The sequence below is a fragment of the Carassius gibelio genome, chromosome B13 (genome assembly GCF_023724105.1).
Source record: "Carassius gibelio isolate Cgi1373 ecotype wild population from Czech Republic chromosome B13, carGib1.2-hapl.c, whole genome shotgun sequence".
NCBI lineage: Eukaryota > Metazoa > Chordata > Actinopteri > Cypriniformes > Cyprinidae > Carassius > Carassius gibelio.
The window spans coordinates 1,852,964-1,879,477 of NC_068408.1; the positions used below are offsets into that span (position 1 = coordinate 1,852,964).

General features: G+C 38.8%; 1 protein-coding gene across 2 annotated transcripts in view; it reads right to left on the bottom strand.

Annotated features, from left to right (window-relative positions):
- Positions 1 to 26,514, bottom strand: part of LOC127969946 (NACHT, LRR and PYD domains-containing protein 12-like) — a 150,310-nt gene that overhangs the window by 42,396 nt on the left and 81,400 nt on the right. For both annotated transcript variants that reach the window (XM_052572117.1, XM_052572118.1), the window contains 3 exons: positions 20,677 to 20,847; positions 16,283 to 16,453; positions 4,384 to 4,412 (listed from right to left, as the gene is read on the bottom strand). In XM_052572117.1, coding sequence (XP_052428077.1) covers positions 4,384 to 4,412; positions 16,283 to 16,453; positions 20,677 to 20,847 — 371 coding nt within the window. The remainder of the gene's footprint in view (positions 1 to 4,383; positions 4,413 to 16,282; positions 16,454 to 20,676; positions 20,848 to 26,514) is intronic.

Genomic DNA, 26,514 nt, shown 5'->3' on the forward strand with positions numbered 1-26,514 from the left:
TACATAACTTCACAATGTAATAAAATTACTTAATTTATGGACTTTGTTTCTGCACAATACAAACATGTATCTCAACTCAGATACCTAATGCAGTTTACTTTTTAGTTAACTGTAGAATTTAATAGCACATAATGAAAATAAGAATACTTCACACAAATGATGTTGTTACCCACCTAACATACTAGATACTCTCACAGTGTCATTAAGTTTACAGTAATATATAGAAAAGTTATTAACTGTTTTACTTATTTAAAATTTATAAAAAATGTGTAAAAGGTATTATTTTCTAAATGAGTGTTATAGTATAACCAGCAGGAGAGCAGTTATGTGTTAACTGAATTTGGTGACAGTACAGTGTGTAACAGTAAAGTTATTAACTATTTTTCTTAACAAAGATATTATTTTCAATATGATTGTTGTAGTGAAACTAGCAGGAGAGCAGTGACGTGTGAACCGATTTTGATGAAAGTACAGTGTTTTACAGTAAAGTTATTAGCTATTTTTCATAATAAAAAATCATAAAAAAATGTGCCAAAGCAATTATTTTCAATATGAGTGTTGTAGTAAAACCAGCAGGAGAGCAGTGATGTGTGATCTGATTTTGATGAATGTACAGTGTTTTACAGTAAAGTTATTAAATATTATGTCCAATAACGAGGAATTTATTAACTATTTTTATTAATAAAAATTAATAAAAAATGTGCCAAAGCAATTACTTTCAAAATGAAAGTTGTAGTATAACCAGCAGGAGAGCAGTGATGTTTGAACTGAATTTGGTGAAAGTACAGTGTGTTAAATTAAAGTTATTAACTATTATGTTATATAACGGTGAAGTTATTAACAATTTTTATAATACAAAATGTGCAACATCATTTAATTTCAAAATGATTGTTGTAGAATAACCAGCAGGAGAGCAGTGATGTGTGAACTGAATTTGGTGAAAGTACAGTGTGTTACAGTAAAGTTATTAACTGTTTTTCATAACAAAAAAATCATAAAAATTGTGCAAAAGCAACTATTTTCAATATAAGTGTTGTAGTATAACCAGTAGGAGAGCAGTAATGTGTGAAATGAATTTGGTGAAAGTACAGTGTGTTACAGTGACGTTATTGACGTTTTTATAATAAAAAAATCATAAAAATTGTGCAAAAGCAACTATTTTTAAATCCAACATTGTAGTATAAGCAGCAGGAGAGCAGTGATGGGTGAACTGAATTTGGTGACACTACAGTGTGTTACTGTGAAGTTATTGAGTATTTTATTAGTAACCTTTTTCGCGTTTCGCACTTTGCAGACGGTCCCTTAGGACTTGTCTCTCAGACGCCAGCGCATTGAGATCAACGTATTTTGTACAGAGGGGAGGAAAGCTTGTTTTTAGGCAAACTCGCTTGTAGCTCGTTTACTACATAACTACGAGTAAAAAGAGGCATGATTCGTGTACCAAAAACGTTTTGCTCGCGAGTTATTGATCCGGAAAAGTCGAATCTGTGAATATCTTGCCAGTTTTACCGAACGAGGTCTTTTTGATTTAATAACATTAGACATTTTTATCCGACTGGAGTTAGAGTAAGTTACAGCAAAGCTGGCAACACGGATCCCGAAACACTACTGACTTCCTGATTTGTAGATAGGAGGAGGGATCGCGTCAGGCCAAAACACAAAATGACAACAACAACAACATCAGTTGAGGGCTGCAAGTCCACTTTTTAAATGAAAATATCCTGGCCGGACTACTGTTGTCAGTGATATACGTATATGAAATTAACATCATTTCTTAATGTCTAGTGACACATCAGGGCCATTTTATGATTAATTAAAATAGATTTCTTACATACAGCTCCTTTAAGAGCAAGTTGCGCTCATTCCATAATGGATTTGCTATTTTCACAAGGCAGAATTTGGCAAGCGCAAAGACAGAACGCGTCTCCGAGATGAAATGGAGCTGTTCGTGTGCAAGCAAATAGCCTTATTCTCATACATGCGATGCCTATCCATTATGAAATGTAGGCATATATATATATATATATATATATATATATATATATATATATATATATATATACATACAATTTAATTTGAATCTAATGTAACATTCTAATTTTGTTGGTGAACAGTCAATGATTGGTTAATGAGTGTTAGGAGTCAGTCAGGAAAATGAACCGAAATGAACATCTTTAAATTCTTGTGTCCCCATCACACAGTCTGTGTTGATTGTGTCTGTGACGTCTCTGAAGCGGCTCCTTATTCACCATCAGCTGATCCTGAGGAAACTGAACTGACGTCTAAACACTGAGAGTCCTACAATAAAACACACAGACAGACACATATGAGTCTGAGACATTACTGCTGTCACATCACATCAGCAGATCCAGCTCAGAAAACACACAGTATATTCATATTACAGCCAGAGATTAATAACAGTAAATTATCAACAACTACTATCACTTAGAAATTAAAATATTAATTTATTCATAGAACAGTCACATCACAGAACTAACACAGTTTAAAGTACAGAGACTAAGTCGTGTCTTTACACAGTGCCTGATAGGGAGGCCGCCGACAGACCAGGTGAAAAGGGTACATATATGTTCCCAAGCATTAAAAAGTAATATATATATATATATATATATATATGTGTGTGTGTGTATGTACCATTTCTTTTAAATGTTAAGGTACAATATCAAGAGCCAGCCCTGATTGGAAAAGAACGGCCAGTTCGCGGTCTTTCTTTTGGCGGAGACGAGCATGGTTCTTACAGGGCTTTCAGTAAAATCAGCAGTGTAATATTTGCAGTGTTATAACTCATTAATTCCCAAAGAGTTTAATTAAAAATCTACAGTGTTAAATAGTAATCATGTTCAGTGTTGTTATATCGTGTAATTACACTTTTCCACTAAAAGTGCGGAATAAAAAAAACTTGCAGAATTGTCTGGACTCCGCCTCTTAGTAACTGCTGCCTCGTGAGGCGACGACACCGCCATTCTTTCTTCGAGTGACCGATATAGTAAGTTGGATTGCTTTTCCCTTGATAAAAGTAGACTGGAAAAACATTTTTGTTGATCATTTTACTCAAAATATGATTGGTTGTGAACACATTTAGAAATTACTAACTCCGAGTGTTTTTGTCAGGTTTAGTGTTAAGTTCGTGTTGGTGAGGTGCAGAGATGTACGTTACAGAAGAGTGAAATTTTCTCATCATTCGGTTTCCTCAACAAAGGTGATTAAAGTTACGTGTAAAATAACATTTTGGAATGTGCTGACAATGTAAGTAATTTATGCTTTACGCTTCTTTCATTTTTGTTCGTCGACATGTCCTCTCGCCTCTGTTCCCGCCGAGGCCTGGGTTTACTGGAGTCCTGCGCTGAAGACTGAAGCAGTTCAGTTACATTCCTGGAAATTCAAGGCATTAAAATGCAAGTACTGTTAATGCAATTTATTATTTTTCAGTTAGTGCTATTCAGCATGCTTTTTTGTTTCAATGACATAAGTCATTATTTTACTTCCATATGGATCTCTTTTTGAAATATTAAAGTGGTAGTTAAGGGACAGATATATTCTATTAAAATATCTACAGTTGTGTTACAAAGATAACAAAAGTTGACTAAGTTAAATAATCTGATGAAATGTTCAATTTTAACGAACCCTTTAATAAAAGTATATGGCCATATGTGTTACCCAAGATGCGTGCTAATGCCAGGTTGTGAACAGAGCCACAGTGTGACCACACAATCAACTGAGCAGAATGGTTCCTGAGAGAGATGTTGTCATTAATTGTTGTTTTGTTACTGTTGTTTTTTTTTCTTTTCAAGAAGCCAAGTTCCTGGCTTCTCCCTCTTTTTTGCTGATTTTGTCATATCTGTTAACTAGAATGGACAGCGATATTGCATCCATTGGTCTCCTACTTCATTTGATTCCCACATCATCACAAAAATGTCATCCTGTCAAGCTGAAAAACATCAAAAAGGTACATTTGGAGGGTCCATTTTTGTACTGTTAAATAAAGGTACACCGGCCTAAAGAAGCAGCACCCTACCAGCGCCGCGTCAGGCACGGTTCTGGTGTGTAAAGAAAGAAAACATGACGCAGCCGCCACGCAACTGACACGCAGTGCACGCTCACGCCATACAGCCAGTTTGTCACCTGCCTTGATGTTTAATTATTATCTTATATTCTCCAATCACACACACAGGAGTCTGATACTCATTTAGAAACTTTAAATAAACAACCACTCACAACAGTACAATGTCTCCAGTTTATAATGTGGATCCATCCTCAGATCAGAGAGTAACTTCCTACTAGATTCTCCTAGTTTATTCAGTGATAGATTCAGTTCTTTCAGGTGTGAGGGGTTTGATCTCAGAGCTGAAGCCAGAGCAGCACAACCTTCATCTGTGACGCCACAATCTCTCAACCTGTAGAGAACAATGACACAGTGTTAATTGTAGTAGAAGTGTGTGTAGTTTGTTACTGACTCTGGTCTCAGAGCAGGAGAGGAGATATAATAACAAGGCAAGGCAAGGCAAGGCAGGGCAGGTTAATATATACACAATGGTAATTCAAAGTTCTTTGAATAAAAGAAAGTAAAATAATCATGAAAAATAAAAAAATACAAATAAAACAAAGAATTTTAAAACTTAAAATTTAGACAGTTAAAAAAATGAATATTCATAAAATACAGCGCAATTAGTTTGGAAATTGCAAAGTGCTCATTCAATATATCTGTCGGTCACTACGAGTTATGTTGAACCACATATGTGGTCTCACTTGGGAGGCCAATCATCCCTGAGTTTAAGGGAAAAAGGCAATGAAAATTGGGTAGTGGATTTAACATTCCAGAGCCACTCCCCATGGCTACGGGTATAAAAAGGCGACAGGTGCATCCACTCAATAGATTGTTGCTTCGGAGCTGAGTGGTTGTATGAAAGCTTTATACTCCACTGTGTGTCGGGAAGCTCTTCTGGTTGGTGGTACGGTGCAAACAGTGGTCTCCCTTTCAGTGATTCCCCTGGGCGCTTCAACTAAAAGAGCATATTTCCTAAAAGAGCAAATCACGGACGATTCGCGTCTTTGCCGTGTCTGGGGATTCAGCTAGCTGAAGACACGTTCATGGATGGTTCATGCCCGCACTGCATGAGTGACCATGGCAACACTGCAATCGCGTTTCTCCTTTCTTAAATGGAAAGGAGCAGACCCCTCTGTCACTACTAGAGCTGTAGTCAAGTCCAGCTTTGTCGAGTCCAAGTCAAGTCCAAGTTCAAGACAAGTCGAGACCGAGTCAAGACAGAGTCCAAATAGGTTCGAGTCCAAGTCAAGACCGAGTACAAATGAGAGAAAAAAGGGTCCTCTTCAAATTTAAATGACTGATGCCTTGGCACAGTGCACACAGACATGCAATGCTCGGGATATGACAAATGCATGCGGCAAGGCTAGAAGGGATACGTTTGTTGCATGTAAAAATAAAATATGTAATGTAATAATTAGGGTTGTGCCTGAAGCCGAATACTTGGGAATGGCACGGATAATGGCTTCAAAAAATGAATAACGGACAAGGAATAAATCTGCCTGAATACTCGGCTGAAGCTACCACAGTCTGGTGTTTGCTAGACAACAGTTGAGTCGGGATCAGCGCAACATTATACGGAGAGCTCTAAAATCACAAGTGTAAAGTGAATAAATTTAAACTTTATGAGCCAAAAGAGCGCAAATCAAACACCGCATTGATGTCGACTCTCTGTGCGTCTCTTATTTTCCCTTATTTTATTTATTTATTTAATAGGGACCATGCATATTCATGTACATTGTTGTATGAAAATACACCATGTAAATATGCCAGAATTAGTAAAAAGATACTATTTTTCATCAGCAGTCCCTAGGCCGGTGACATAAAAAAAACTAACAAAAAAAATAAAATAAATAAATAAATAAATAACCAACAATCCTATAACATTCAATCATTATGACAACAATACACAAAAATAAAAATATACATCAACAATACAAACAAACAAGACAAAAATTCATAGTAACATAATAAAAACTGCGGCCAACCACATCTAAAACAATAGTCCGCGCCCGCACAATACACATGCATGCACCATGCACAATAATCCCGCATACATAAATACACACACACACGCACATACACACTCAAGATCTTTACTTATCCATGCGTAAATTATTCACACCTATATACAACATAGACAATGTATAAATGTACATACAGTATATACATGTAAATATTTATTAAATAAATAAATGCATATGTGTGCATTCATATACACAAAGCAACTACACAGAGCACACACAAATACACCATGCAAACACAAACCTCCACTCCGGACGCGATCAATCGCGACCAGTTCCCCCAGCATTAATGACTAATGTTACAGTTAAAAGTGAGTACATGTCTGATTATCTAAGAGCCACTGCTTTAATTGAGTTTTAAAGGAGGTGAATGAAGGACACTGGCGTATCACAAGGGGCACGCTATTCCAGAATTTTCCACCCATTATTGATATTACATTTTGTCCAAAGGTGGTACGTCTAAATGGTATCATACAGTCCCCTTTTATAGGGGCCCGTGTGCTACCTCCACTTGCAAGCCTTTGAAAAAAGGCATGCAGTGGAGGTGGAGCAAGATTATTTAACACCTTATAAACTAGACAAATGTACTTGAAACGTTTGAAATTGTCAAAACTTAATAAATTATGTCTCTCTTAAATATTGCAATGGTAAAATGACAATGCCTTTTTATCAAAAATGTTAATGGCTTTCTTGAATAGAGATTCAATAGTTTTAAGACTCGATATGCTAGTTAATGACCAGTTTATGAAACAATACTCGATATGTGAAAAAAATCATAGTATATAAAAACAAATTAGCTGCTTTGGTGTTAAGAAATGGCCTGATTTGTTTAAAATTCTGCAAACTGAATTTAACTTTATTTGCCACCTTTTTCACATGATATTTGAATGTTAAGGTGGAGTCATACATAACTCCTAAATACTTAAATTCATTGACAACATCAAGCTCCTGTCCTCTAAGAAACACATTAGGATGTGACACCTTCATACATTTTTTGGTGAACACCATACATCTCTCAGAAATCAGAGCGTTGCAAGAGTAATTTTACCTATAATAATACATCATACACGTTATAGTATTTGTATATATTTAAAAGGCAATTATTTAAAGCTTAGGTTACGATATGATACGAATGAATGGAATAAGCACATCTCGCTCACCAATCAAACAGCTGTGCTGGCGTCTCATTCTCTCAAAAACCAAATCAGTTCTGTCTCAAGAGTAGGCTAATAATCATACATTTTCTACTCGTCCTACATGTTTGCATCTTTTTATGTTGCTGGTTTGCGCGGCACACACACATTTGTTTAGTGAAGTTCACTAAACATTATAGACTCGCTTAAAGTGTTATGCATAATGTAAATGTGCGCATTGGATGGATTCAATCGTGTTCAGATGATCACTAAACGTTTGTCATGACATCTCTCTGCTTGCATGATAAATATTGTTTTAGAAATTAATAATTATTTTAGTTTAACAAGACTTGTTCAGTGTTAACTAAGAAAAAAAGATACAAAGTCATAACGGTCTTATCAAGTACTGTACGACGTTGTATCCGAATGCAGATATGAAAAATGTTGTGATTGTTACGGATACAAATACTGGCTGTTTCTAAATTTAAATAGTAATATCATAATTATAAAGTTTTTAAAATTTACATATGTAATTGTTGAATAAGGCTATACATTAATAAGCATTTATTAATAAAACAAAAACAATTGAATGTGTTTTCATTTACAATAGCATGAACAACAGTAGTCGAATAACAAGTATTTTTTAAGAAAAAAAATCGACTAGTAGAAATCAGTAGTCTTGCAACCCCTATACTGTAAAACATTAATTAGTATTTCATTATTGTATTAGGATACGTTTAAGGCTATCTAGGTGTAGACTTTAATGAAACACAATCTAACAGGTAGAAAATTTAATTAGAAACTTCTAAACTTTTCAGGTCGCAGAAAGTGCACCGCTGGTTATGCACATCCTTTCCCACAACAATACTGAAAGCTTGGCCAAGATGGAGAAACAGATGATTATAGCTGTACAAGGATAGCCATTTTTTAAATGAATCTATTATCAGAGCTACTGCAAAGGATTTTTAGTGCTGGAAATCCGGCGCCCCTAGCGTTTTCCACACGTTATCAGTAGCGACATCATGCAAATCTGGTTTTGTTTTGAAGGAGAAATGTTTTATTTTGTTTTTTTTGCTGGACTCGGTCGAGACCAACTAGAACACTTGGCGAGTCCAATGGCCAAGTCTGAGACAAGGCCGAGTGCAACCACAACGAGTCCGAGACAATTCAGAGACGATAGAAAAATGTCCAAGACCGGAGTCGAGTATAACAGCCCTAGTCACTACCCATTCTGGTTTTTCTGCCACGAGCAGAGGACCGCCGGCTAGTGCTCTGGGAGATTTGAAGGTGACAGTGAGAGCTTCTCTGCCGGGCCACACCTCGCATACCTCTTCTGCAGTGCTTGTCTTGTGCGGCTGCCCCCCTCGGTGTTGTCGCCACTGCCAAATTGGACCCAGAGTTGACAGCCATGCTTGGCCAGGCAGCTGTGAGCATCAGGATGGAGGTGAATACACCACCCAGCCCGGAGTGCCCAATTTGTTTGATTGCTGTTCGATTGGTTCTCAGTGTAGATCGCCGTTCACAACCGCATTTTGCTCTGTTTTCTTTCTTCCCGAATGTGCAGCAGGAGGGACGTGGTTGTGGATGGCTCCTTTTTACGGCCAGAAGCCACTCATTTCCTTCCCCCGTCCTCACTACCCTCGATGGCGGACAGCTAAGGGGTGTGTCGACATTCCCCAGCAAGAGAGTGCGATTGCGGTGCACTTTTGTCTCTGGGAGATTTGAGCACTATGTTGGTATTTCGTATTGTTTGGCGGGAAAGTAACCTATCCTAAAGAAGATTCAATTACTTTTCTTCTCTTTTAGAAGAAAACAAACATAACCCCAGGTATTTATTCAATACAGAGGCTTAATTAACGAAAAATAAAGCCTCAACAAGTGTTGACATTTCCCAACACCACAGCAGTAATGACTTTATGAAATAATTTACTTCTAAAATCGATACTATTAGAGATAAAATTGCAACCATTCAGCCGTCAGCTACAGTATCACATCAGACAGTGCACTATAGACCCCCTGAGAAACAGGAGATGAAGAATTGTATAAACTTGTTAAATCATCTAAACCAACAACATGTATGTAAGACCCTATACCATCTAAGCTCCTAAAAGAGGTGCTTCCAGAAGTCATAGATCCTCTTCTGACTATTATTAATTCCTCATTGCCATTAGGATATGTCCCCCAAAACCTTCAAACTGGCTGTTATTAAGCTTCTAATCAAAAAAGCACAACTTGACCCCAAAGAACTAGTTAATTATAGACCAATCTCAAATCTCCCTTTTCTGTCCAAGATACTAGAAAAGGTGGTATCCTCACAATTGTATTCCTTCTTAGAGAAAAATGGTATATGTGAGGATTTCCAGTAAGGATTTAGACCGTATCATAGTACTGAGACTTCTCTCCTTAGAATTACAAATGATCTGCTTTTATCATCTGATCGTGGGTGTATCTCTTTCTTAGTTTTATTGGATCTGCGTTTGACACAATTGACCACGACATTCTTTTGCATAGACTTGAACACTTTGTTGGCATTAATGGAAGTGCATTAGCATGGTTTAAATCTTACTTATTTGACAGCCATCAGTTCGTAGCAGTGAATAAAGATGTATCATATCGATCACAAGTGCAGTATTGAGTACCTCAAGGCTCAGTACCAGGGCCGCTACTCTTCACTCTTTATATGTTACCCTTGGGAGATATCATCAGGAAACATGGTGTTAGCTTTCACTGTTATGCCGATGATACTCAGCTCCATATTTCTTTGCGGCCCGGTGAAACACACCAATTTGAAAAACTAATGGAATGCATAGTCGATATAAAAAAACTGGATGACGAGTAATTTCTTACTTCTAAATTCTGAAAAAACAGCGGTGTTAATTATAGGACCTAAAAACTCTGCTTGTAATAACCTAGAACACTGTCCAAGACTTGATGGCTGCTCTGTCAATTCTTCGTCATCAGTTAGGAACCTAGGTGTGCTATTTGATCGCAATCTTTCCTTAGAAAGCCACGTTTCTAGCATTTGTAAAACTGCATTTTTCCATCTCAAAAATATATCTAAATTACAGCCTATGCTCTCAATGTCAATTGCAGAAATGCTAATACATGCATTTATGACCTCAAGGTTAGATCATTGTAGTGCTTTATTGGGTGGTTGTTCTGCACACTTAGTAAACAAACTACAGCTAGTCCAAAATGGAGCAGCAAGAGTTCTTAATAGAACCAAGAAGTATGACCATATTAGCCTGGTCCTGTCAACACTGCACTGGCTCCCTATAAAACATCATATAGATTTTAAAATATTGCTTATTACTTAAAGTTTTTGAATGAGCTCCTTTTACATTATAATCCTCTACGTCCACTACGTTTTTAAAACTCAGGCAATTTGATAATACCTAGAATATCAAAATCAACTGCGGGTGGCAGATCCTTTTCCTATTTGTCTCCTAAACTCTGGAATAACCTACCTAACATTGTTCGGGAGGCAGACACACTCTTGCAGTTTAAATCTAGATTAAAGACCCATCTCTTTAACCTGGCTTACACAGAACATACTAATATGCTTTTAATATCACTTCCCATAACACCCTATGTACTTGCTACATCATTAGAAGAATGGCATCTACGCTAATATTAGTCTGTTTCTCTCTTATTCCGAGGTCACCGTAGCCACCAGATCCAGTCTGTGTCCAGATCAGAGGGTCACTGCAGTCACCTGGATCCAGTACGTATCCAGACCAGATGGTGGATCAGCACCTAGAAAGGACCTCTACTGCCCTGAAAGACAGCGGAGACCAAGACAACTAGAGCCCCAGATACAGATCCCCTGTAAAGACCTTGTCTCAGAGTACCACCAGGACAAGGGCACACGAAACAGACGATTCTTCTGCACAACCTGACTTTGCTGCAGTCTGGAATTGAACTACTGGTTTCGTCTGGTCAGAGGAGAACTGACCCCCAACTGAGCCTGGTTTCTCCCAAGGTTTTTTTCTCCATTCTGTCAATGTTACGCTATTAAGCGCGATTTGAATAGTTTGAGCTGCTTAGTTGCGGTTATGCTCCCGTTATTTCTTTTATCTCCTCTAGGTCAATGATGTCCAGGTGTTTGCAGTTTGTGGGTGGGGCAACCCACTTTAACGACGCCTTGTTTGACGTACAGCGAGGCGGCCTTTCCTTTCATTCTCATCTGCTCCCGCTGGCAGACGGAGTGCAGCTCGTTGGTGTCTCGCTGGGCTCGCACGGCTCAGCTTATGATCTTTGTGGAGGTTTTTGTGTTGAGTTAATATTTCCGTTTCCACAAGCACGTGTTCCGGTATGGGATTGATGGTTGTGTTTTTCTGTTTATAGTTGATTTTTAGAGCGGTGGTGGTTTAGATTCTGGTGATTGGTGTTTTCATGTTATTTAGTTTAGATTAGTTAGTGCAGCAGTTAGAGGACCCGGAAGACTCACGGTAAACTTTGTATTTTGTTGGGAGATAGGCAAGTTTTATCTTTTGTTGTAGTTATGGGAGATCAGGATTTTTTCTGTTTGTTTTGTTATTTTTACCACCACGCTCTGTTTATGTAAAAATTATTATTTCATTAAATTACATTTTTGCAATGTCACTGCATCTATGGTTTTTGTATGTTATGTTGTACCAGTTTAGTTTATTACCATGGTCACGTAACAGTCACCGATGGAGTTTCGGTTCCTTGTCGCTGTCGCCTCTGGCTTGCTTAGTTGGGGTCACTTCATCTACAGCGATATCGTTGACTTGATTGCAAATAAATGCACAGACACTATTTTACTGAACAGAGATGACATCACTGAATTCTATGATGAACTGCCTTTAACTGTCATTTTGCATTATTGACACACTGTTTTCCTAATGAATGTTGTTCAGTTGCTTTGACGCAATGTATTTTGTTTAAAGCGCTATATAAATAAAGGTGACTAGATTTGACTGACACTTCAAAGTTTACTGTTCAGGAATCAGAATTACTCAGACTGTTATGATAATAGAGGTATACAAGCTCAAACATAAAAAAAAAAAAAAAAAAAAAAAAATTAAAATATTTTTTAAATGCATTTAAAAAATGTTGATGTAGGATATGAGTTTAAAATCACAGTGTAGCTAAAGCCACAAGTCTTCCAAAACTTCATTAGAAATGTCATAATCAAATCTGCAAAACTGTGAATTTTATTAAATATTTTCTAAGGCCATGTTGTGTGTAGTTAGAGAAGGCTAATCAGATTGATTTAAGGCCCTTGTCATCTCTGTAAGAGATATTCTATTGTTTTAACCAAACGAGTCTTTCACAAATCCGCCAGGTATGACACATTATCTGCATTATTCTTTTATCATTATACTTTTGCTTTTATTCCACCTTTATTAGCCTTTGTTGTGGTATTTTATGCTTTACAAAGACTTAAGTGAGATAGCAGCTTGGTGGCTCGGTATGCATTTAGCCCTTATTTATCAAAAGTCTTAATATAAAAATACAACAAAACATTTTCTTACGACCTTAGGTGAATTATTGTGACAGAAATGCATTATGAAGAATAAATGCACCTGCTATTAGTAGCATTAGAGCTAACGTTAGCATCAAGCTACATCAGACAATTTATGAAATTATTAGTACACTTTTATTCAAAACTCACTTTAAACCCCGATCGAGTGTTTGTAATAACTTCCTTTTGCGATCACGGGTGGAATTGTGTCATTTACAGCCTTTTTACATAGGTGCACAAGTTAGCATGTCAGATGTACATATTCAATTTTTTTTATAAAAACGCCCCCAACCCATTTACCATCTCAGGAAAATCTCATACCAAGCTTTACTATTGTAATTGCGGGTTTATTATTCGTATATTTCGTGTTTAAAGAGGTGTATCAGTGTTGTTTTGGTCAGATAACTACCAGGAAGTGTACACGATCCATGTGACACGATGTGGTGGTGTTCGGTTATGACACTCTAAAGATTGACAAGCCGAAGGTGCAATCAGAGTCTGTCTGGGTCACAGCTCGATTACACGGAAGCAAACACACGTGACAGCGCCGGGAGAGACTATTTATCATCAGATCGCGTAAATCAGTGGAAAATGAATAGAAATGACGATTTTGTCTGAAGAAATATGAAGTAAACATCAGTAAATATATCCATATATCTCCGCAGACATGCATCTTTGGTCTATAAATCCTTATTGACGCTGTTCAGTGAGTCTATGTGAACACAAATAAACCGCTGCTGACATGACTGAATATGAATGAGTGGTGAATTTCTATTCAAAATTTGGCATAATACGGATTTATTATTTTGCACTACTGACATAAATTACTAAATAACTGTCACTAAACAATGTTTTATCAAAATATTGGTCAAATATCGAAGATAGAGTCTTTAAACATTTTGATTTGATGCAGTTTGTCCAGATCAAGTAAGAGTGATGTTTAACGTGCTGTGAAAGTGAAACAATAATAAACTGGGGCCATTGGCAATGCTTGAACGCAAAGGGGTTGATGACTACAGCATTTACTGTAGCTTCTCTTTTGACCTCTGGGTCATCACTGCTGATAGAGACAGAATCCACAGTGTTAACTGGCCATTCCCTTTCATTCTTGAGAAGAAAATCTGGGCCATGGAGCCATCTGCTGCCCGTGAGCAGGTACTCAATTTTAACCCCATGTGAAGCCTCATCAGCAGGATTCTGCTTTGTATCAACATACCTCCACTGTGAGACAGCAATGGTTTCTCTTATTGTGGAGATCCTATTGGCCACAAAGTTATGAAAACCCTTGGTTTCATTCCTAATGTACAGTTGTGCTGTCGCTCCAAAAGGTTGAATTCTCTAACTCTACCTGCAATTCTGATTTCAACATCCTATCAATTTGAACTGCAATCACAGCAGCAGTCATTTCCATCCTTGGGATTTGCACTTTTTTTTAATGTAGCAACTCTGAACTCTTGCTTTTCCTAGAATAAAGGAAAGATGAATTGTACTTCTTGTCATTCTGCATCCTCAGGTACGATACTGTAACCATCCTCGCTGGCATCAAAGAAGTGTTATAATTGGGCACTTGTAAGCGGTCCAAAATCTTTGGGTTTGATGCAACTTGAGATGCTTAATGTGCTGAACATTCTTAATTATTCTAGCCATCCCGCCCACTGTAGTTGGTAGTTTGGGGAAATGTGATCATCCCAAACACAGTTCAACATACAGAGATTTTGCAGCATCAACTTGGCAAGTAAGGTAAAGGGTTGTAAAAATCCAATGGATGGATGGATCTTGAATATTTCCAAAGAGTGGATCAGAGGCAACAGATTGCCTCTCCTGCAACTCATGAGCAGCGTTTCTTCACCTTTCCCTCAGTTTATATGGTAGCTTCAGAATTATAGCCCACTTATTGGATGGCATATTCATCTCTCTCATGTAGCTAATGTCCTCCATTGTGTTACAACAAACATGTAGAAACAAAACAAATGCTTGCAAGCCCTTAACATCTTCTGCTTTCACTGGTGACCACCCCAGAGCTTTCTCCATGTAAGCTGTGGCAATTCTTTGTTCATTTCCACAGCATTTCTGAAGAAGTGTCTTATCTCTTTGATACCCCCTTTCAGGTGGCATGTGTTGACAGCCCTTGACCAGCTCTTTAGGTTGTCCTTTGGTATACTGTTCTAAAAAGTACAAGCAATATTGGTTGCTAGCAGCCTTTCCTTCTACTCCATTTTCAAATGTTCTAATGAATGTTCTGTACTCGAGAGCGTCTTCATCAAAGGTTGGTATATCCCTTGGGGGTAATGATAGTGAAGACCACTGCTGTACTAACAAAGAAGTTATGTCGTTTTGACATTGCATGATAGTGAGAAGATTTTCTTGTTCCACATTGGTTTGCACTAAACCATCACGCCGTAGGGACTCCTGTATGGAAAGCATGGCCGTTTCCTGTGAATATGTGGTGTGATTGGTTTGTTGAAATTGTTGAGGCATGCTTGGGTTGTTAAGCAGAGCATGAACCTTTGTTCCACCTTGTTGAAAACTGGTTTCTTTATATCATGCCCCAGTTGACACTGTGGCTTTGCTGCCTCGTTTTGGTAGATGTTTGAACTGATGGCTTGAATCCTTGAGACATGTTTCCATTAACACTGTAGCTTTACTGCCTCCTTTTGTTGGATGATCGAAATGGCTTGAACTTTGTGGATCAAATTCCATAGCAGAGGATCAAAGAGAGGATTTGTACTCTGACCATTTCAGATATAAATTCATTCCATCAGAATGTGCACTGAAGCTTTGCACATCAGAACCTCTGTACTTAAGCACCGTAACCTTTCGCTGCAATTTGACTTTGCAATTCAAGCACCTCCTTGTTTTGTCTATTTTTTTTCCTCCTGTACCTCAAGTTCATGCTTTTCTTTTTAGCGTAGCTTCCCTAACAAGAAGAGCAGCCCTTTCAGCCTCTGCTTTAAGGTGTGCAGAGGATGTTGATGACTTTAAAGACCTATGGCTGGAGCAATAAGCTCTTTTAATTTTATACTACATATTTACATATAAATATATTGTTTTTCATGAAAGGATTTTATAACAATACAGATAGCAATATGTAACATTTTACTAGATTATTGCTATTTGTTCCCCACTAAATAATGTTTTTTTTTTTTTCTGAATATTTGGATTTATAAAATGATTGTGCTCTGATTTTTTTTATAACACTAGCTGCAGAATTATCCACTAACCTATTTTATAATATCTTTTCATATTAATTTATTTTATTTTACTTTATAATTAATTAGTCCGTATTTAGTGGATTATGAAAGAGTGATTATCAGCTCTACACACAGAGGTATGCAAATTCTACATGGATTTAAAGAAAAACTGCACTGATATCGTATCGGGATCTGTATCGATCAATATTGAACCTCCATGACGGAATCAGTATTGGCGGCAAAAAAGAGGGATTGGAGCATCTATAGTTCATTCTGATATGAATGAAGTTGACAGAAATGCAATTCAAATACTAAAAAGCAATAGCTGAACATTTCATATTTAATTTAAACATGCTTCATGTGTGAGTCATACATGATCTTACCACAGTGTCTCCAGGTTACAGCGAGGATCCTGTAGTAAATCAGAAAGCAGTTTCACTGAATCTCTTAGTTTATTCCCAGACAGATTCAGTTCTCTCAGGTGTGAGGGGTTTGATCTCAGAGCTGAAACAAGAGCAGCACAACCATCATCTGTGATGCCACAACCACTCAACCTGTAGAGAACAATAACACAGTGTTAGTTGTAGTTGAAGTGTGTGTAGTTTGTTATTGACTCTGGTCTCAGAGCAGGAGAGGAGATATAATGACTAGCACTGCCACAAACTGCTGCTGACAGAATGAGATTTCGGCATGTTGATGCTCAATGCTGCTGTTTGAAACTGTCATGTGCTTCAGGACTGAACAGACACAGAGAGTTTAATGTCCAGGAGGATCACTGTCCTGCAGAGTTTAGCTCAAACTCTGCTAAAACTCACCTGCCTGTAACTTTCTAGTGATCCTGAAAACACTGGTTAGCCGTTTAAACAACGCTGGATTAACACAAGGGTGTAGAGGGCATTAGACCAGACAGGGACCAAGCCAAAATACTGCTCTCCCCGGAACATGATTTCAACCGGGAGGGGCCAGCTGTGTTTAATTTGGGTTGGAGCTAAACGCTGCAGGACTGTGGCCCTCCTGGACAGAGTTTACTTATCCCTGATATTAGAGAGACATGAAACTGCTGATAGAGCAGGACATAGCTTAAAAAAAAATATATATATAACAATAATTCTGCTTGTTGTTTTACAGGACTTGAGGGTCTTTCCTTTTATGAATGATAATGCTGAACACTCATTGATCACTGTAGTAATGAGTTTAAGGCAGGTTAAGCGATTTCTGGAAGCCAATGTTGAAATTTGAAATCACCAAAACATACACATCCCTACACCAAAAGGGTTTTGCCTATTTTGATAGCTCCACCCCTCAAATACCCTTACGAAAGGAAAATATATTTACCAATATATTTCTTAAAATATATTGTGATATATTGTAATATATTATTTTCCCTTTTTATTTTCTAATATTTTATATATTTGAATACATATTATATATTGCAATATATACAAGTGATTAATATATTGCAATATATTGGAAAAATATAAATATATATATAGAATATATGCCTAATATATTATATGATATTTTCCAATATATTGCAATATATTTTTGTTTCATAAGTGTATGCACGCAACCCAGGCAACGATTAGTTCTGTGAATCAAAGCAAAACAAAATGTTACACCGTGTCTACATCTGACGTGCGAGGCGTAAGAAATCCCAAATAGAAAACTGCTGCGGCATTCCATTTATTACATGCGGACACAAATTTCATATGGTTCTCAACGTCGTTTGATAGTGTCCAGTCTTGGCTTCTCATTCTGCAGACGTTTTCCTCTTGTTTTTTTATCCGCCATCTCTATCTTTCTGTTGCTTTGCACGGCAGATGTCCGTCCTGCGCACTGAAAGCGCTCTCATCCACATCACAAGTAGACATGCCCCTAATTGCTTATTGACTACAAGTTTGTTTTGCAATTCAGACTGAATCAGTTTTCTAAATCCTATGAGATATTCATCCTGCAGTAAATCACATAGGCTCTGGATTACTATATTACATGTTATCTGAAAGTGCCTCTCCTTATTGTGCTCATATATCGACCTCCAAAACCAAATCCTGTTTTTTACTGAACTCACAGAGCTACTTACATCTCTTAGTGCTGTTTGTCCAGCAATGATTGACTGGAGACATTAATATTCATGTGGACAACTCAAATAGTAATCTAACAGTTGATTTCATGGATGCATTAAACTGTTTTAACATGATTCAGCACGTGAAATTTCCCACTCATAATAAAGATCACACACTGGATGTTCTGTTTGAGTGGACATTGATCAACTAGATAGTAGTGACTTGTGTATCAGTGATCATAAGCTTCTCACTTTTAATTTAAATATTCCACTTTTTAGTAGTACTCAAATAATGGTCATTAATTTTAGAAATGTCAAGAATCTTAACTTTGACTATCTCTCCTGCCTGTTCTCAGAGCACTCAGCTGTAGAAACTGTTGGTCACTATAATTCTATTTTGTCATCTGCTTTGGTTAAATTAGCCCCTAGGAGAGAACGTGTCGTTTCATTTAGTAAATCTTCTCCTTGGTACACCACTGAGTTAAGGGCTATGAAGATGAAAAGCAGGCAGCTTGAATGTCAATATAAAGGCTTATGTATGACAGTCATTTGAGTCAATACGCTGAAGCACTCAAAGCAGCAAGAACAAAGTAGTACTCCTCTATTATTAGTGATGGTGCTGCAAACCCAAATAAGATTTTTAAGACAATCAACAGCCTTCTTGCACCAACCAAGTCACTAATTTGTTCCTCTGTACAGGAGTGTAACAAGTTTCTCAGTTTCTTCATGGAAAAAAATAAAAAATATTTAGTCTATAAGTTTGGTACTCTGCTCTGTAGTTCCTGTGATGTTTCCACCTAGTTTTCCCGAAAGTGCATTTTCTAGTTTTAACATAGTCACTAATGATTGTATTCTGAAATTAGGCAATGAATACAACTACATGTACTCTTGACCCAATCCTAACATCTGTTCTAAAGGGATGTCTCTCGTCAATTTATCCCCTCATCTTGAACATTGTGAACACCTCCCTCACTACTGGTTCAGTTCCAAAATCCCTTAAAGTTGCTGCTATTACACCAGTCCTTAAAAAGCCTGGATGTGATAAGTCAGATCTATCTAATTACAGACAGATCTCAAACTTATCATTCCTTGCTAAAGTTTTAGAACATGTTGTTGTGGCACAGCTCCACACACACTTGTCTTCCAACAAGCTTTTTGAACCTTCCAGTCTAGGTTTAGAAAGGGAGAAAGTACAGAGACAGCCCTGGTTCAAGTTATGAATGATCTGCTTATCTCAGCTGACTCTGGAGCCTCCACCATCCTGGTCCTGTTTGATCTTAGTGCTGCATTTGATATAGTGTGCCATTCTATACTAATAAACAGGCTGGAGAGATGGCTTGGTATCAGTGGTACGGTACTTAACTGGTGTAAATCTTACCTCACTGATCATACCCAGTTTGTTGTTTTGGGAAACAACAAATCTGAACTTGGACAAGTCTGTCATGGTGTTCCTCAGAGATCTGTAATGGGTCCTATATTGTTTAGTGTGTATATGCTTCCTTTGGGACAAATTATTAGGAAATATGGTTTGGGGCATCATTTTATGCAGATGACACGCAAATTTACATCAGCTCCAAGTCTGATCCTACTCTCACCTCAACAGTTCTTTCAGAGTGTGTGCTGGAAATAAAAACATGGATGCACCATAATTTTCTAAAACCGAATTGTTCCAAAACAGAGGTTTTACTTATTGGCACACCAGCGGCTATTCATAAGGTTAGCAATCTTAATTTGATTATGGATGAAAGTGTAGTACTTCCATCTGCTCAGGCTCTGAACCTTGGAGTAATTTTTTGACACTCATCTGACACTAGACTCTCACATTAAGAGTATTACAAAAAAAAAGAGTATTACTTTCCATCACCTCAGAAACATTACAAGAATTAGGCCTTTCCTCACTCCACCTGACGCTGAAAGGCTTATTCATGCATTTGTTACTCCTAGGATTGACTACTGTAATGCACTATTCATTGGCTTACCTGCTAAATTAATCAAACGCCTGCAGTATATCCAAAATTCAGCAGCTCGTATTCTCACATATACTCCATCATGTCAGCATATTACAGGTGTGCTTTATAGTTTGCATTGGCTTCCTGTACAGCCACGTATTGTCTTTAAAACTCTAACATTAACATACAAAGCTATACATGGAACTGCCCCTTCTTATATTTGTGACTTAGTCACCCGATACATGCCTTCTCTATCCCTTCGGTCTGCTGATTCCCTTACTTTTCAACAGCCTCCCTATAGATTAAAATTTATGGGGGAGAGAACTTTCTCTGTTGCTGCACCCAGGTTATGGAACGCGCTTCCCATTGCTGTTAGAGAGGCTCACACAATAGCCAGTTTTAAGAAGCTGTGAACTCATCTTTTTAAAATTGCTTTTATGGACTGTTAGTAATATTCTACTGTGTTGTACTGTAATGAGTATTTTATGATCGTACTTTACTTCGTATTGCATTTTTTTATAGTTTTTGAATTTTATTTGTTTGTAGGGCTTTGGGTTCTAGAAAAGTGCATTATAAATAAAATTATTATTATTATTATTATTATTATTATTACTTCTACTACTTTAATAATCAAACTATCATAAGCAAATCATGTGATGTAACGGAAATTAAACGTACTTACTCAGAGTCATTTAAATTTTGTGTGTTTACAGAACATTGCTGATTTTACTGAGGACAAAGACTGTGTTTATCAGAGAGATCTTACCTCAATTTCTCCAGTTTCCAGTGAGGATTCTGTAGTACATCAGAAAGGAGCTTCACTGAATCTTCTAGTTTATTCCATGACAGACTCAGTTGTCTCAGGTGTGAGGGGTTTGATCTCAGAGCTGAAGCCAGAGCGGCACATCCTTCATTTGTGACACCACAATCACTCATCCTGTAGAGAACAAATGACACACTCTTTACTTTAGTTGTAGGTTAGCACTCGTTAGCTTGTCATAAGCGTTTTCATTCGAACCCATCACTGTTTTCTTTTCTCCTCTCCTCTCTCTCGCTCGAGTTTTTCACAAGTTCATCAAACAACCGCAGTAAGAATATTTCATCAAGCACGGTGAGTAATGGCTTCTCCTGATATTGTTATTTGCACCTCTTGCCACATGTACAGTTTATCTATCTCTGTCGCAGATGAGGGATTCACATGTGATAAATGCAGGGAAATATTTAGGCTGACAGAGAAGATTTCAGAATTAGAGACACGCATCCAAACTTTAATTGAGGACAGTAAGAATGTTAGGGCTCTAGATACAGCTTCGGATGCGTCTAAGTCAGGGATTCCTGTACATTGTCCGGTTCCGGCAGAGCCCCTGCAGCAGGGCAACTAGGTGACAGTGAGGCAGCATAGTCGTGGGTCAAAACACTGCTCTTCTGTTCCGATCAAAACATTAAACAGGTTCTCCCCACTCAGTGATGCACCCACTGAGAAACCTGATGAAAGTGCTCTAGTTATTGGTGATTCTATTGTACGGAACGTGAATACGTGAAGAGACACCAGCCACCGTAGTCAAATGTTTACCGGAAGCCAGAGCGCCTGACATCTTGGCAAATGTAAAAGTGCTGGCTAATGCTAAAAGTAAATACAGTAAGATTGTTATTCATGCTGGCGCTAATGATGTTCGACTTCGCCAGTCGGAGATCACAAAAAATAACATTAAAGAGGTGTGTGAACTTGCAGGCACGATGTCAGACACTGTAATATGCTCTGGTCCCCTCCCTGCTAACCGTGGTGATGAGATGCATAGCAGATTGTCATCAAAAAATGGTATAGGTGAGGAAAAATGGTATATGTGAGGATTTCAAATCAGGATTTAGACCGTATCATAGTACTGAGACTGCTCTCCTTAGAGTTACAAATGATCTGCTTTTATCATCTGATCGTCGGTGTATCTCTTTATTAGTTTTATTGGATCTTAGTGTTGCATTTGACACAATTGACCACGACATTCTTTTGCATAGACTTGAACACTTTGTTGGCATTAATGGAAGTGCATTAGCATGGTTTAAATCTTAAGTATATGACCGCCATCAGTTTGTAGCAGGGAATGAAGATGTTTCATATCGATCACAAGTGCAGTATGGAGTACCTCAAGGCTCAGTACTAGTGCCGCTACTCTTCACGCTTTATATGTTAGTCTTGGGAGATATCATCAGGAAACATGGTGTTAGCTTTCACTGTTATGCTGATGTCATCCTTATACAGGATGGCTGCCTCCGTGAGGAGCTCTGCATATGCTTTTGTGTTTTTGTTAGTTTGTCCTGTCTTTAGTTATATTCCTGCCATCAGTTTCACCAGGGATGAACTGCTGAACATTCGGCAGAACGCACCACAAGATGTTTTTCCGGATTTCAATTATTCAGACGTGTTAGTGAACATTGTTATCGAAGGAGCAGGAGGGGCTTATCAAGCGCTTCAGGATGCGCAGACGGGGGAAGCGAGTGGGAGCGCTCGTCAGACTCAGGAAGCGCGGATTTCGAACGCCGTTGCCTAGCATCCATCTGGCAAATCTCCGCTCTCTACCCAGCAAAACGGACGAACTCCTTCTGCTTTCTTGGACAAATAAGGATTTCACACACACTGCTGCTCTGTGTTTCATGGAAACCTGGCTGAATGACACCATACCGGACAGCGCGCTCCATCTGCCGGGCTTTCAGCTGTTTAGAGCGGATCGCGAATCAGAATCAACGGGGAAATCGCACGGCGGCGGGACATGCTTTTACATCACTGAACGGTGGTGTACAGATGTAACTGTGTTAAAGAAGACGTGCTGCTCAAATCTCAAAACACTCTTCATTAACTGCAAGCCGTTCTATTCGCCGCGGGAGTTTCACTCGTTCATTCTGGTCAGTGTTTACATCCCTCCGCAAGCGCATGTGAGCTCAGCTTGCTGATCAGATCACAGACACAGAACAACATCACCCGGACTCTGTTTTAATCATTCTCGGGGACTTTAATAAAGCCAATCTGTCCCGTGAACTGCCAAAATACAGACAGCATGTTACTTGTCCCACAAGAGACAGTAATATATTGGATCACTGTTACACCACAATAAAGGATGCATTTCACTCTGTTCCACGAGCAGCTTTGGGACGTTCTGATCACGTTCTGGTTCATCTTATACCGTCCTACAGGCAGAAACTAAAATCAGCTAAACCTATATCAAGGACTGTAAAAAGATGGACTAATAAAGCAGAGCCAGATTTACAATCTTGTTTTGACCTCACTGATTGGAGTGTTTTTGAAGCTGCTACCACCGATCTGGACGAACTCACAGAGACTGTAACCTCATATATCAGTTTCTGTGAGGATGTGTATTCCTACAAAGACTCAACTAATTTACAATAATGACAAACCGTGGTTCACTGCAAAACTCAGACAGCTCCGTCAGGCCAAAGAAGATGCTTACGTGAAGGGGGACAATGTCTTGTATAAACAGGCTAAATACACATTGGAAAAGGAGATCAAAGTGGCAAAGAGGAATTATTCTGAAAAAATAAGGACTCAGTTCACTTCCAACGACTCCGCATAAGTGTGGAAAAGTCTAAAGAAGATCACCAATTACAAGACACCGTCCCCCAGCACTGTGGAGAATCAACAACTGGCAGACGATCTGAACGAGTTTTATTGCAGGTTTGAAAGAACACCCATCACCTGCCCTGAACGCCTCCCCACACAACCATTCACACCCTTCACAACTCCTGCAACCAGCCCCAAATGCCTCTCCAAACAACCGTTCACACCATTAACAGCTCCTGCAACCCATCCTGAACACCTCTCCAATCAAGCACTCTCACCATTCACACCTCCTGGATCCCCCCTCTCCCCCACACCTGCAATTCAGATCAGCGAGGATGCGGTGCGCCAGGTCTTCCGGAAGCAGAAAAGGAAAAAAGCACCAGGCCCAGATTGTGTTACACCAGCCTGTCTGAAATCCTGTGCTGACCAGCTGGCCCCCATCTTCACACAGATCTTCAACAGATCGCTGGAGCTGTGCGAAGTCCCTTCATGTTTCAAATGTTCCACCATCATCCCCATCCCTAAGAAATCCAAAATTACAGGACTAAATGACTACAGGCCTGTGGCTCTAACGTCTGTAGTCATGAAGTCATTTGAAAAACTGGTGCTGGCCCACCTCAAGGACATCACTGGGCCCTTGCTGGATCCTCTTCAGTTTGCCTACAGAGCAAACAGGTCTGTGGACGATGCAGTAAACATTGGACTGCATTATGTTCTGCAACACCTAGACAGACTGGGGACTTATGTGAGGATCCTGTTTGTGGACTTCAGCTCGGCCTTCAACACAATCATCCCAAACCTCCTCCTGCCCAAACTAAATCAGCTCTCCGTGCCCACCTCCATCTGTCAGTGGATCAACAGCTTCCTGACAGACACGCAGCAGCTAGTGAGGTTGGGAAAATACACATCCAGCACCCGTAAAATCAGCACCGGAGCTCCCCAGGGCTGCGTTCTCTCCCCACTGCTCTTCTCCCTGTACACCAACGATTGCACATCTAAGGACCCCTCTGTCAAGCTCCTGAAGTTTGCAGACGACACCACACTCATCGGCCTCATTCAGGACGGTAATGAGTCTGCTTACAGACAGTAGGTAAAAGAGCTGGCTGTCTGGTGCACTCTCAACAACCTGGAGCTTAACACCCTCAAAACAGTGGAGATGATCTTGGACTTCAGGAGAAACCCCCCTGCACTCCCCCCACTCACCATCATGAACAGCCCTGTGACTGCAGTGGAGTCATTCAGGTTCCTGGGAACCACCATCCCTCAGGACCTGAGGTGGGACATTCACATTGACTCCATTGTGAAAAAGGCCCAGCAAAGGTTGTACTTCCTCCGCCAGCTGAGGAAGTTTAACCTGCCACAGGAGCTGCTGAAACAGTTCTACTCCACCATCATTGAATCCATCCTCTGCACTTCAGTAACTGTCTGGTTCAGCTCAGCTTCTAAATCTGACCTCAGAAGACTACAGAGAGTAGTCCGGACTGCTGAGCGAATCATCGGTACAATCCTCCGATCTATTCAAGAACTGTACTTATCCAGAGTGAGAAAAAGGGCTGTCAAAATCACTTTGGACCCCTCACATCCAGCACACTCCCTCTTTGGACTGTTGCCATCTGGTCGACGCTACAGAGCACTGAGCACTAGAACAACCATACACAGGACCAGTTTCTTCCCTCAGGCAATCCATCTTATGAACAGCTGATAATAACGGCGAACACACTACACTTTATATTTATATACACATACACTTTATTTATCTAACACACATACTTAGTATACACTTAAATTTTGCACATAATATATATGTACATACATAACTGCATTTTGTAATATACCTCCCTACAATTTCATTTGTATATTGTCATTCACTATCTACTTATTTGTATTTTTTATTAATTTATTATGTGTTTTATGTAGTGCTGTCAATCGATTAAAAAAAATTAAGTAATTAATCGCACAATTTTTTACAATTAATCGCAATTAAAAGACTGAAACTTTTTGTATATGTAAATGTAAAATGTAAATAATTAATGTAAACTCAAGACAAAGAAACTATTTAAATTCCAAATATGATTGTTTATTGGAATTTTTGTTTAACTTGTAACACAGATTTACTCATGTAAACAACATACCTGCAATAAACCATCAATATCCTCCAAATTAACTGTTGGCTTGAAAGCCATATTTATTACAGAAATAAAAACACAGGCATGTAAGTACCATTTGAATTTCAAAACAATCAATGCCAATAAAAAACAAAAATGATTTCCATGTTGAATTCTAAGTGGACTGCAAAAAAATTCCAAAGTATAGTCATTGCCAGTGCTTTAAGTGGGCCGGTATGCACCGGTACTACCGCCACTTCCAAATATAGCTCTTGAGCGTACCGCCAGCTCTCCGTGCGCCCAGAACGTGCTTGTAGTGTACCGGTATGCTCATTTGGACATCTGTTTTAATAGAGGTTTTAATCTTTTACCTTCACTGCCGATTTTCAGAGCGCCCTTCACAATGCAATCTTCCTAATTCATCCCACCGAGAGCAGAAACTACATTACCCATTCACCATTAAGTTATACAAGTGAATAGCGCATGTGTCGCTTTTCCCACTGTTAAGTGTCATCAACTCAACGTGGCCGGAGAAGGTGTGTGAAACTCGTTGTGAGTTATACTAAAGCAAAATCTTGAGTATTTATTGTCTGATAAACATTAAAAACTGTCTGCGGAGGTTGAGTCGTCCTGCAGCCCCCGCTGGCTGTTCATTGGCTGCAGCATCTTTTTTCTAAGTTCTAAAAAAATACCGTAGACGGCAAGGCACAAATTTAGATATTCATTTATCTAATTAATCTATAGCCTATGCACAAAGACAATATGATCTTTTTGTCCCCTTTTTGTTTTAAAGCTTGATGAAGAGAGAGAGCGCAAGTTGCTGCAGCTGCGAGGAGGACAGTCAGTGATGCACGCATACAGGAGTGATTGACAGTTCGCGGCACTGTGTACAAAAAATACTCCGCTACACAATTATTTCGTTATTTTC